Source organism: Equus asinus, chromosome 8 (assembly GCF_041296235.1).
Source record: "Equus asinus isolate D_3611 breed Donkey chromosome 8, EquAss-T2T_v2, whole genome shotgun sequence".
Classification (NCBI taxonomy): Eukaryota; Metazoa; Chordata; class Mammalia; order Perissodactyla; family Equidae; genus Equus; species Equus asinus.
Window position 1 is genome coordinate 9873027 of NC_091797.1, and position 14604 is coordinate 9887630.

At 39.9% G+C, this 14604-nt stretch overlaps 1 protein-coding gene across 3 annotated transcripts in view; it reads right to left on the bottom strand.

Annotated features, from left to right (window-relative positions):
* Positions 1–14604, bottom strand: part of PRIM2 (DNA primase subunit 2) — a 334584-nt gene that overhangs the window by 205706 nt on the left and 114274 nt on the right. For all 3 annotated transcript variants that reach the window (XM_070514633.1, XM_070514634.1, XM_044776918.2), the window contains one exon: positions 1076–1171. In XM_070514633.1, the coding sequence (XP_070370734.1) occupies positions 1076–1171 (96 nt within the window). The remainder of the gene's footprint in view (positions 1–1075; positions 1172–14604) is intronic.

The window sequence follows — 14604 nt, forward strand, 5'->3', positions numbered from 1 at the left end:
GTTTGGACATGTGAGTTCTAGTCCAAGCTCTATTACTGACTAGCCTTATGATTTCAGTACATTTAATGAATGTTTCTAAACCTCAGCGGCAAGATTTATAAAACCAGGGAAGGGAAGGAAGAGATGGTCTAAATGACCCTTAGGGGTTCTTTAGCTCTAATACTCTATGATTCTAGCTTATTAGGGTGGTCACAGTGGAAATAAAAATGCCCAAGCAGAAGCAAAAGGTGATGTGAAGGCTGAGTAACAGGAAATGTGTGGTGTGGGAGGAATAAATACTGATTCCCCCAGTCTAAGCCTGGAAGGCTGACTGAATGATGGCCTAAATGGTAGAAATAGGGAAGCCACATGGAGAGCTAAGGTGGAGGCAGGATTTTAAACTACTGGCGCTCACCAATAATAATCACTACATTCTTTTCAAAGGAAATTGTGGTGTTGCAGCTATCAAATTTTAACATGAATTTCAGCTTTCCCTTCTTCCCCTTCTGGAATTACTCAGTCCAGCAGTCATTCAATGGGTTAAAGTACAGCAGGTGTCTGTGCTGAGGGCAGAGGGCAGCAGAGGTGGCTCAGCGCGAGCTGCCAGAACCTGAGCAGGTTGAAGACGGCCCTGCCTCAGGAGAGGAAATCGGCAGAGGTGTCAGAGCTCTAATGGAACGAGAGAGTCCACGTAGGGCCGACAGTCCGAGCAGGACGTGAGGGCCCAGAGCGGCAAGAAAGGCCTCCATGCAGGGCAATGATCCAGACACGGTGTTGGGGCCAAGCGGGTGATGAGAGTTTCCCGGCAGGCGGCACCCCGCACAGGTATAGAAGCCTAAGCATGTGAGGAGAGTATTCCTCTAAGAGAATGGCCTGCAGAGGGGCGCCAGAGCACAAGTAGGGTGAGAGGGCAGTCTGTGCAGGAGGACGGCCCGGCACAGAAGGCTGGCACACCCTGAGTGGGGCGAAGATGAAATCTGGCAGGAGATAGGCTGTCGTGACAAGTGGCTACACAAACGGGTTCATTACATACATATATAAAGCTCAATGTGAAATGCCTAACAACACCTAGGAAGTACTGCAAAAACTTACATACCTTATAAACGTACTCCAACTCCAACTTAGGCCCACCTAAACTGGTTGATGAGGCAATGATCTCCTGTTCTCGGAGGTTCTTCTCTTCTTCACTTATCTAAAAGGAAACATAGTTTACACTGCTTAAGAAATTACAAGGCTTCATTCAGTTTTACTAAAATACTTTCCTGTTCTAGTGAAGATTCTATACTTTTATTAAAAATGTTTAAATCCTGATATCTCAAATCATTCCTAATATGATTACTGAATCAATATTATCATTAATGAAGCCAAAATAGGAAAGAAAATTTAAATTCAATATACTTTTGAATTTCTACTCTGTCAATTTCTGAGGACATATACCAAAATAATACCAGCAGAGAAACAAAAAGCATAAAGCAAAAAAGGAAAAGAATTATTAAAAAAAAACTGAGGTTAATAGAGATGAAAAATGAGCTTATCCCAATCCAAGAGTTATGTTAATTTATTAAAATATCCATTTGCAGTTAAGAGTAGTTTAACTATTTCTCAATTTTCTAGCCACATAAAACAACTCCAAACTTTAAACACTAGCTTTTCTAGGAACAACTATAAATCCATTATCTCAGACTAATTATGGCTTTACAAAGAAAAGATTGATAGATCTGACTAGATAAAACTTTTTAACTTCTATAGAGGAAAATAAAAGGTCTAAAAATGAAGATGAAATATAAATGACAAACTGAGGGAAATATTTATATCATTTGACATCCGAGTTACTCTCAATAAACCGCTAGGTAGTAGGACCTAAGTACTAGTATTCCAAAAGTAAAACACAGCCAATATTCATATAAGTGAAAACAACCAAAGTAAATTGAAATAATAATGCAGTATTATTTCCCACCTATTAAAAAATGGCAAAAGTCAAAAAGATTTAGAACACATAGTGCCGGGACAATCTTTGCGTGGGGCACTTTGACAATACATATCAAAAAGCCTTAAAACGTGCAGACCCTGACAATTTTACTTCCAGAATAAATCTTAAGTAAATAACAAGACAAATACACAAATAGGAACAACTTCTCTTCACCACAATATTATTTTTAATAATAAGGAAAAAAGCTAAAAGTATTTGGTTAAATAAATCGCAGTAGAACTTCATGTTTCAGTAAAGCAGGCTATATGATTCAGATCAACCTCTCACAGAAATCAAAGAAAAAACACTGATAAAATTTTTAAAAGCATCTCTTTTAAAGCACAGAAGACATATAAATAGATAGATAAAAACCACACCCATATGAAGTGGAGTATCTAACAAGAGACCCTCCCGCTCAGATACCATGGGCCATCAGGGAAATCCCCAGCCTTGAACTTGTTGTAAGGTGGTCCCTGATTCAAACACCTAGACACCTGGCAGAAGCAAACTCAAATCTCCTCTGAAGGAAAGTACATTCACAGTATGCCTCAAAGGATTCCTGCAAATACATTTTCAAATACAATGTCAAGCACATTGTATTTTATAAAAAGGCACACAATAAAACATCACTTCATGAGCAAAAACAAAAGAAAAAGACTCATAAAGTATACAGATAACAACTATGTTAATATGTGTAAAGAAATGAAAGACAAGCATGATGATATCTATATGAACAGGAAACTATAAAAAGTGATTTGTGAGAGAAAGATCTTCTAGAAACAGACAAAAAATTCACGAACAGAAATTAAAAATTCCGGGAAATCATAAAGAAACACCTTAAATTGCAGTAATTGTGCACTAGGTAACTTAGACCAATCCATCTGCATCAAAGGTCTCAGAGGTTACTTAGGAATTGCCAGGCCAAGAGGCAAGCCCTGTCATTTAAAGCCCACTTTTACATTCGTTAATTCTGGGAAAGCAGCTTCAAAGAGACTCTGCCACAAGTGGATAACTGTTCCCTACTCTCTAGGACCTGGAAGGACTTGGATGGACATGAACCAGAAGTTTACCAGCCTTCCTAGGCATCTACAGCCCAGTTTCCAATTATCTTGTGGGCCAGTGACCTCAGATTCTGGATTCGAATTAAAATTATCCTGGACTAGCAGTGCCCACAGGCCCATGAAAGAAACAAATGAAAACCCGTCTGGAGAAAGACACAGCCCTCCTAGGCCTCAATCTACTTCTCCAAATAACTTCCCAAATACAATCTCCAGCACCCAAACAAAGATAAGATAGCACATAAGGAAGCAAGACTCCATGAGTGAGAACTAGACAGGTAGGACCAAAAACAAAAGCGTAAGGGCCAAAAAGAAAGAAACAAAACTGTCATTATTCACAGATTATATGATTAGTACCCTTAGAAAATCCAGAAAAATCCACAGGTAAACTATTAAACCTATTGACCTAATTAAACAAGATTTCTGGAGACCCAGTCAAATACAGAAAAACCAATTGTATTTCTGCATGCCAGCAGCCAAGCTCAACGATGGAATTTTTTTAAAAGTATCAAGTACCTAGGAATAAATCTAATGAAAGATGTGCAGGACCTCCACAAACAAACTGTAAAACCTTACTGAGGTTAACTGGAGAAAACCAAAATAACAGAGATATCCCACAAACAAGCACCAGAAAACTCAATATTGTAAATGTACCAATTCTCCTCAAATTGACCTATAGATTCAATATGCTCTCAAACACAATCACAATAGCTTGCATGTGTGTGTGGATATTTACAAGCTCGTTCTAAAATGTATATGGACATGCAAAGGACCAAGAACAGCCAAGACAGAAATAAGAAAAAAGATAATCAATCCAATAGAAAAATGAGCAAAAGATAGGAACAGGCACTCAAATGAGAAAGTTCAAAGGGTGAATAAAAATTTGAAAAGATGCTCAACCTCCTTAGTCATCAGTGCAAAATAAAACCATACTGAAAATGTCAACGACACAACACTCCACAGCCATTAGAATGGTTAACATTAGAAATGGAAAAAATAAATGTTGGGGAGAGTGTGGAGGAACTGGAACTCTCACATATTGTTGGTGGGAATATAAATGGTACAGCCACTTTGGAAAAAGATCTGGCAGTTCCTTATAAAACTAAGGATATCTGCCCCTAGGGTCCAGCAATCCCACTCCTAGGGATTTACCTAAGAAAAACGAAAACACATGACCACAAAAAGACTTCTATGATCCCATTTATATGGTAGAAAAAAGTTTGAATAGTGTTGCCTTTTGGAGGATGGGGACAGGCATTTACTAGGATGGAGCATGAGGAAACTCTCGGGGGTGATACTAATGTTTTGTATCTTGGTAAGTTTGAGTTGCACAAGTTTATGCATTTGTCAAAACTCATGAATGGCAGATTTAAGATTTGTAAATTTCACTGTATATAAATTCTCCCTTAAATAAAAAGAACTGTTAACAAACACTGAACTCTAGTCAATAATATGCAGGCTGTAGTATTTGGTGGGAAGTAAACTGATTACTGCAACTTACGTTAAAATGGACTGATGTGTAGATAGAGGAATGGATAATATGCGAGAAAACAAGTATAGTAAAATGGAAATTACAGAATCTAGGTGGATATTCACTGTAAGATTCTTGCAACTTTTCTGTATGTTTGAAATTTTTCACACTACAATTTTGGGGCAAAGCAACCCAATGAAGATAAGACTACATACCCACCAGGACAACTAAAATTAACTTGGACAACAAAGATGAGAATGTAGAGCATAACCTACTGACAGGAATATAAATTGCTATAATTACTTTAAAAATTCGGCATTATCTCACAAGCTGAAGGTGAACATACCCCACAACCTGGGAATTTCACTCCTAAGTATATACACTGGGGCAGAGATAAGCAAACCTTTTCTAGGAAAGGCCAAACAGAGCCAGCCCTGATGGTCTAGTGGTTAAGGTTTGGTGCTCCCACCGCTTCAGTGGTCTGAGTTCGTTTCCTGGACCTGGAACCACATCACCCCTCTGTCAGTGGCCATGCTGTGGCGGCAGCTCACATAGAACAACTAGGAGGACTTGCAATTAGAATATGCAACCATGACCCGGGGCTTTGGGGAGAAAAAAAAAAGAGGAAGATTGGCAAGAGATGTTAGCTCAGGGCAAATACTTCCCTGCCAAAAAAATAAAAAGAAAGAAAGAAAAGGCCATACAGCCTTTGCAAGACACAAGGTCTCTGTCACAAGCGTGTAGTTTGCCACTGTAGCAAGAACACAGTCAAATGTAAACAAATGGACATAGCTGTTACAATAAAACTTTATTTATGGACTCTGAAATTTACATTTAATTTTCCTGTGTCAAGAAACGTTATTCTTCTTTTGATTTTTTTCAACTATTTAAAAATGTAAGAACAGTCTTAGCTCACAGGCCAGATAAAAACAGGCAGCAGGCAGCATTTGGCCCATGGGCCTTATTTTGCTGAGCCCTACCCTACAGCAACAGATTTCAAACTGTACCATTCATGAGAATCACCTGGAAGGTTTGTTAAAACACAAATTGCTGGGCTCCACACCTAGAGTTTCTGATTCATAAGGTCTAGGGTGGGTCCCAAGAATTGGCATTTCTAACAAGTTTCCAAGTGAGAGGAATGTTCCAGTTCTCAGACCACTGCCCTAGAGAAACATATATACAAGGAAATATGAGCAAGCATTATTTATATAACCATACAGCAACATTATTCATAATAACCAAAAAGTGGAAATCCAAATATGCATCAAAAGCAGAAAAAACAAATAACTGTGGTATATTCATAGTGCAGAATATGGCATAGCAACAAAAATAAACTAGAATAAACTTCACACGATGTGTATAAATCTTAAAAATACATTAAGCAAAATAATCGATATACAAGATAAAACATACCAAATTATTTCATTCATATAAAGTTTTGCTTTAATAAGGAAAATTATATTATTTAGGGATGATACTCAGAGGAATACTAAAGGAAAAAAGGTAAGGAAGTGATTATCATAAAGTCAGACTTTAAACCTAAGGTTTCCTCTAGGACAGGGAGGAAAGGATTAGTTGAGAAAGGGCACAAGGAAGAATTTCAAGAGTAAGAGCAAAGCCCTACAAAGTAGATAAGTAACTGCCCAAACCCTACCATGAAGACAATGTTGGCAATATCGCCAAAACAGAATGGCTGACTGACAGGATCTCACCACCGTGTAATGACTCGCAGTGTTGATCACTGCGTGTTACACAAAAGCTGAAATACAGCACAGAGGTGGCACTTGAGGCGTGTCAATCTGTAGACCACTCAAAAGCCAATGAAGGTTGAGGTCCATGCATCCCATCTGCTAGTTACTGTGCTAACCATTTTATTTATACTATCTCATTTAATCCTACCAACAACCCTACAAGGTAGACATTATCTTAGTTTTACAGCTAATTAAAAGGAATAGAAATCAAACTGGCTTTCCAACTAAAGGCTGACACTAAAGCCCACAAGAACACGCAGTCTCCAAATAAACAAAATGGTATTACTTTGCAGGAGAACTGAACAAACACGTAACATCAAAATTAACGTAAGAGAAATCATCAGTTGAAAATTTTTACCTCAATTCCCTCTGGGTAATGAACAGGATTAAAATACAGAAACTAAAAATATAACTAGATGTCATGAGAAGGCTTAAAAATTTTAACGGGTGTCACAGCACAAATTATATTTAATCGACACTCATTCTAGAGTGTTTAAATTGAGGTTCAGCAATAGCAAATATTTCTCTAAGAGCTAACACCAGATTATTCGGCTTTAGTATTTGCTTTGTTTACATGATCTCTGTTGACAGTAACTTCTCTACTTAACTATTTACCTTTCACTTTGCATTCCACAAGGGAAATCCTTAGAAACTCAAATACACAACCAGATACACACTGCAGAGAATATTTGAGAGAAGGGAGCTATGTTTTAGACCAGGTTTAGACCATGTTTTAGAGCCAAACTGTAATTCTCACACAGCAACTGATAAAGAAACTGATCGGGGAGATATAGTGAAAGAACAAGAAATCTTAACATCTTCATGACGGTCTTTCATTATTTAAGTGAATTTCCAGCTTGAAATATAAAAATATAAATATAAAAATGCATTTCAAATTTGCTAAAGGAATACTTACTTATTTGAATTTAAATAACATTTTAATATACATGCCTGTTCTCCCCACCGTTAAAGGAGGGTAATTGTAACTGATTACATGTATTGTTTTTTGCCCAAATAGTTTTGACTGAATCTGACAAAACTGAAGTTGAAGCCAAATGTGTTAACCCACTATGGCCCTTTTATAAAATCACTTATTATAGCAATGAAGAAATAAGTATCTTTGAACACACAGATGTTTGTCCTAATAATATTTTGAGTTCTAACTAAACAGATCCCACAGCAATATATAAGTACTGCTTAATACTTTTCCTAGAGTAATGGAGTATCTCTCCTTTCCATAAACTCAATTCAAATATTTGTAGTAACAATACCACAAGTGTTTATAAGCAATTAACTGCTTATGAAGTAAACGTCAGAGAAGCGGGGGAAGCAAACATCAGTTCAACTGTCACAACAGAACACGTTAGTTACAAGAGAGACTTTACCTGTTCAAACGGTCCTCTGCCTTAGAAATACAGTCAAGACTCAATTTAAATTGAGTCTTAGATACAGAGATTAGACTGGTCATTACCTGAGGGGAGGGAGAGAGGGAGGAGGGAGAAAGGGGTGACAGGCACATGTGTACAGTGATGGATGTCATCAGTCATTGGGTGGTGAACATGATGTAGTCTACATAGAAATCGAAATGTAATGATGTACACCTGAAATTTATATAATGTTATAAACCAATGTTACCTCAATAAAAATAAACAATTCAACTGCCTGCTTAAAAAACAAAAATCTCAAGACCTTGGATAAAAACTAGAGTAGGCTATTAAAGAATGTAATAAGATTTTCTTTCATTGAAATGAACCCCAAAGAAGTGCCTAGTCTTGCTTAGATTAGAAATAATGGGTAAAATTCTAAGGAAGTCAATGTGTCCCTAAACTGTTCACCCAAAGTAACCAGGTGCATTCCAAATCACACACATTCTATCCAGAATTCACGTCATTTCCTGTGTTGTACCCTTTCAGTAAATATTCTGTTTTTCCTTGGTGAATTAAAAAAGTTCACCCATTATCACACACATTCTAAATCTTGATTTATTTTTTTAGTTATAACCAAAATTTAAACAGCCAAAGTAAGAGAATTCTCACTGAAATGTAAGATGACTGTCTGAAACTTTAATAATTAGTATAAACTTCTACCGACTTCATTATGTATTTCAAATTTCTAAAATAATCTTGAGTATTCTCTTCTGCTTTCTGTCTAAAAACTACTGGGAAAAATATGAGCCTATTTCATTTCCTCAGACTCCCTCATTGGGCTACCTACTGCTCACCTAGGAAATACTCATCATCTAAAAGAGCAACAAGATTAAATGGCTTCCTGCTTCTACCAACAAACAATTTCACCTAAGAGGGGCCAGCCTGGTGGCACAGAGGTTAAGTGCGCACGTTCCACTTCAGCAGCCCAGGGTTCGCTGGTTTGGATCCCAGGTGCGGACATGGCACCACTTGGCAAGCCATGCTGTGGTAGGCATCCCACATATAAAGTGGAGGAAGATGAGCATGGATGTTAGCTCAGGGCCAGTCTTCCTCAGCAAAAAGAGGAGGATTGACAGCAGATGTTAGCTCAGGGCTAATCTTCCTCAAAAAAAAAAAAAGAATCTCATGTAAGAGTAAAAACAGAGATGGAAGAACATTATAAATGCAGAGAAACAGAGCAGAAAGTATATAGTTTTTGCCATTGCAGAAGCCTGAGTTCAAATCTTAAATAAGTTAAATTAACCTCTTCACACCTCAATTTCTTCATCAGTAAAATGAAGAAAATAATACCCATTTCATGTAGCTTTTAAATAAAAGTATGGAAAGTGTCTAGAACAGGCATAACAATAGCATGCCCTTAATAAATAGTCAATATTGATTATTACTATCAGTAATTTCCATTTTGATTAGCTTCTGTTTTCCAGGGTTTTTTCCCAGCAATAAAGTGAAATGTTTCCTGCAACTACACTGGCTTCTATAAACTTGTCATTTTATTCGTTAAACTAACAAAGCCCTGGCATTTATTTAGTGGACATTCAAAATAACTGACACAGCCAGTTAGGCTATCACTGTAACATCTCACAATCAAGGTATCATGCTTCACAAAATAAACTCCTTCCTGAAGACAGGTATACAAACAAACTGCTCTAAAGGCAGTCGTGTTTCCTGAGTGACTTCCATTACTATCCCAGATATGCTCAACCTTCATTCAGACTAGTTCTCAACCAGCACAGACCCTGAACATTTGAGCTCTGACGTTCTTCTCTTTCCACTACTACTCACAATGCCCCACGCCTCAATCTCCGTGATCCATGCCCACCCACCAGTCAGTACCTGAATGTTTCAAATGGCATATGGTAAAATGGCATAATCTTTCTGTCAAGCAAAAATCTCACTGGGCTTTAATACTTTGAGTAATGTTTTATTTCTATATATATAATTATATTGCTTTACACGCTGCCTTACTAGGAGAATTAAGGATTTGGGCTGTGTGTCTTTTCTTTTTGATATTCTTCATCAAACCAGGAACTGGGAGAGCAGTTTCACTCTGCCAGCAATCCTGAAAGGAGATTAAGAAAGTGCTGTGGAGATGCAAACGCCCCACACAGTAAACAGACAGGTAGAGGGTGTCTGTGGAGCCCGCCCTGCTGTTCACCCCAAGCAGAGTCCCCCACTGAGGGAGGGTTATACACCCCCTACCTGCTGGGCTCACACACTGCCCATGAGACTTGCTTTAGCCAGTGAAATCTAAGCAGAAGCGACATGTGTCACTCCCAAGCAAAAGCTTTATAAGCACGTGGTCTACCCAGTTCTCTCCTCTCTCTGCCACAGCAACTGGTGAAGTTCCAGATACAGGCTGCTCAATCAGCCTGAGTCGCAGTGTCAAGAGCAGGGCTACAGATGGTCCACAAGCAGACAGAGAACACGAACAAGAAACAAATCTTTCTAGTAGTCACTGAGATTTGGGGGTCACTAGTTACCACTGCACAACCCACTCTGACTGGCAGAGTGATCACCATCCTCTTTGGATCACAATTTTCATCAATAAAACATTTTGAGCACATACTTCCAATACATGTATATTTATTTACAAGTTCCATACATGCATTACTGTGCATTATGTACTTAAAACATGCCTTCCTCCCTCAAAAAACCTAAAAGGAATGAAATTTAAAATACGTAAGTTGTATTATCTATTTCCTTCCCACACTCCCAAATGATCATCTTGGGCACACCACTTTGGAACCACTAGTCTATTGCACTGGCCTCTAAAGATATAAACAAGGCTCCCCAGAGACGTATTTCATAAACTTCCAATTAACAACATTCAATCACGTTTATAAATAATTTGGCCAGAAGTTTTCTGCTTGAATCCACATAGCTCTCTCTCTCAGGCCCTGGTCCTTAAACAAGGATGCACATCAGATTTGCAGTGGAGCTTTGCAAAATTAGATTCCTGGTGCCACCGAGACCTACAGATGGAAGCCCAGAGGTATCTATTTTTTCCAAAAAGGTCCATTAGTGATTCTCATACACATCACCAGTCTAACGAGTAAATCCCAGGGAACGAATTCTCTTTTCTAAAATAAACTTATCATGTCCTAGAAATAGCACCACCAATTCCAACATTTGGTTTTTTATGTAGAATTCATTCATTCTTTCTAAAACACTGACGACCTACTCTGTACCAAGCACTATTTCCAGTGGATGGGATCCAGCTAAAAACAAAACAAAACAAAACTGCTCTCCTGAAGCTCACATTTTAATGGGGTGAGACAGACAATAAACAAGAAACTATCAGGTAGTGACTTATGATAGAAAACAAGGCGAAGTGCTGTGGATGGACGGATTTTCGCTTACAGTTGTGCGGTCAATTAAAGTCTCTCAGGAGTGGTGACATTTAAATGGAAACTTGAATGAAAAGGACTCAGCCACGCAAAACCTGTGGCAAGAGCATCCCAAGCTGAGGCAACAGCTGGTGCAAAGGTCCTAAAAGGTCCTTTTTCCCCAAGAGGAAAAAGGCTGACAGGACGGAGGAACAAAAAGAAGGCCGCTGGAGAGCAGTGGCAGGCAGGGGTGGTGCAAGGGGTGGTGGAGAGGTGAACCAGGCCTCACACCCGGTGAGACAGACTTTTATACTGAGAACGCTGCAGAGGCTGCAGGCAGAGGAAAGCTAAGATCGGACTTACGCTGTGATTTTTCAAAGACTCTTGTGCTGAATGGAGAAGGAACTGTAAGAGGGACTAGAGCAGAAGGAAGGCCGTCTTAAGAGGCTGTCTTGCTAGTTCAGCGAAAAGATGATGGTGCCCGAACTAGGGAAGCACTGGTGGAAAAACGCCAGTGGACAGATGGGGGACATATTTTGGAGGCAGCAGAGACTGACGATTTGCAAACGAAGCAGGTAGAGAAAAGACTCCTAGGATTGCAGCCTTAGTCACTGGGCAAACGGGGATGCCATTTACTGACTGTTTTTCTTGATCCTCATTATCCACTACTGTTTATATTTTACTTTCACACAGATCTGTCATATGTGTCTTGTTGCAAGTCACCTCAAATCCTTTGTGGAAAGGGGCATGGCATCAATAAATGTAAATAAATTATTTCAAGCATCAGTTTTTCTAAAACAAAACACATCTGTACCAGCAGGTAAAAAGACATGTTAACAATTCCAAAAATATTTAAACTACAATTAAAATAAATTATTAATGGAAATACTGTTTAAAACATCCAATGTATAATGAAACAATTAGAAATTGTTTCTTCTATAATGAAATTGAAAATTTGTGGATGAAGCAAACACTGAGAGCAAATATCTCGATTTTTAATAGTGTTATTACTATTTCTAATAAACACAGGTTCTATATTGGTAGTAAGCATTGTGATCTATAAACAGTACTTTGTTTCCCAAATGCACAGTGACCTGCTCATTAATCTTACTGTGGGGATTAAAGATGGCTGCAAATTCTCTGACACTCTTCCCACCGACAGCTGAGATCTACTTGCCCTCCCCTGACCTAGGCCGGCCTGTCACTATTGTGACCAACAACACAGCAAAGTGATGCCAGGCCAGTCCCAGGCCTCATCTTTGAGAGAACCGACAGCTTCAGCCTTGTTCTCTTATAGTCCTGGATCACCAAAGTCCAGCTCCCTTGTTTGCGGAATCACATGGAGAGGATCCCAGCAGAGCCCAATCTTCTAGAAGTCCTCACCTCAGCACCAGACACGTAGGCGAAGCTGTCTGGACATCCTAGATCAACCAAGTAAGCCCATGTGATACCATGCGAAGCAGAAGAATTGCCCTGTTGAGCCCAGTCTGGATCCCTGACCCTCAAAATTGTGAGATATAAGAAAATGGTTATTGTTTGAAGTCTTAGGATTAGGTTTTGGTTTTAAGTTTTGATGTTAGGTTTTAGAATTGTTGTTTTAGGTTTGGGGGTAGTTGTTACATAGTAATAAATAAGCAGAACACTTATCAACCTAAAATGTTAGTTTAAAACATCTTTTCTACTCACAATCCAATTCTTACAACATGTTTTTGTCATTTAAATGTACACAAGAGAGCAACATAATAGGAAAAAATGAAGAAAAATTAAATTTTTAATAATTGGTAAATCTTTAGGAAAGAGAAAAACAAGAAATAAAAAAGGAAATAATTACCACTGTGTGGCTATGTTAATTAAGCAAAATTGATAGGATGGTATGTTACTTCTCTTACAAATTCTTTGTCATTTATAATCATCCAAAACATTGGAAGTTAGAAAACGAACAATAATTTAATATCCTGACATTCTAATTACCATCCTGATATCTCAGTAACTCTGCCAAGCTGATCAATGTAAAAATCAATCGTCTGGTTACTTTATTACTGCTTTTTTTTTAAATAGCAGAGGCACATTTGGAATATACTGAAATTTACACTAAAAAGGAAAAATTTCTTATACTCAAACACATTTCTCCTCTTCTACAAGAAAACAAACCTCTGGGGCCAGCCCGGTGGCACAGCAGTTAAGTTCGCACGTTCCGCTTCTCGGCGGCCTGGGGTTCGCAGGTTCGGATCCCAGGTGCGGACATGGCACCGCTTGGCACGCCATGCTGTGGTAGGCATCCCACATATAAAGTAGAGGAAGATGGGCACGATGTTAGCTCAAGGCCAGGCTTCCTCAGCAAAAAGAGGAGGACTGGCAGTAGTTAGCTCAGGGCTAATCTTCCTCAAAAAAAAAAAAAAGAAAACAAACCTCTTTTTTTAAAAAACTGGGTAATCTATACAAGCGTTCTTCTTAAAAGCCTCCTAAATAAATCAAAACAGTAGCAATTCCTGATCTGGGTAGGACAGGACCAGAGACAGAAAGCCTCGTTTCCCATACACAACTGAAGGACAGCAAAAGCTCTGTGAGGCCTGAGTGTCCAACAGGCCTGGACAGAGCAGAAGTAGAGAAAGAGGGCACATTCCCGAGTCCACCAGGGGTAAGAATGGAGAAAACCATCAAAACGGCCAAGGCAGAGATGGAATGCCACCTGGCCTGGTGCTTAGCCTTGCTCACATGAGTCAGCGACAGGCAGAATGAGGGAAGCACACTCACAGTGGAAGAGAGGTGACACGGCGATCCATCCCAGGAACCCAATTTCAGAGCCCAGCTCAGAGACTGTTTGCCCAAACCACTGCAGATAAACCAAGCTGAAAGTGACCAATGGCACCACCAGGGCAGCGGCTTTGGCTGAGGCTTACAAAACAGCAGTACACAGGGTGGCCAGGCAGCATTTATAGGCTTTAAACATTAAGAATTACTGAGAATAGGAGAAGAGCCAAGATGGCGCCGTGAGTAGTCCTCTTTGTCTCTCGCCCTTCGAGTCTACAATTGTTTGGACACTTATCGCTTGACAAAGGATATCCAGACAGCATCTCAGGACGTCTGAGACACCCACGCGACTATACATCGGAAGGCGGATGGACTTTCCTCCGGGAGGATGTGGAAATAGGTGAAAACTCTCCGACCCCGACGGGCAGCCTAGTACCCGCAAGTGGCTTTCTTCCAACGGACGCCCCCAGAGGATCCACACACATCTAGGGCAGGAGCGAGAACACAACAGAGGAGCGACGGTGGAAACAGGTGACCAGAACCCTACCTAAACCCCCTGCAATTACTCCTAAACGCAGAGGGAAACTTTGGAGTTGCACACCTGAGCCCGCGGGGAGAGTCTCTCCCCGCCATTGGCGGGGAGACCCAGCCTGGTGCTCGGGGCGCCCGGAGGGTCCCAGAGAGAGACACAGAGGACACGGAGATCTCCCAGCTGCCGTTGCCCGCCCCGTGGGACTAGGGATTGCCGGAGATCTCGGAGAGGACCGGGGCTGGGGGAATTTTCAAAGGCCGGTTCTGCGACCCGGAGGGGAAGCGCCGGAGCTCCGCCCGGGCAGCAGACAAAACTCTCTGTCTGCCGTTAGCAGAGGGGC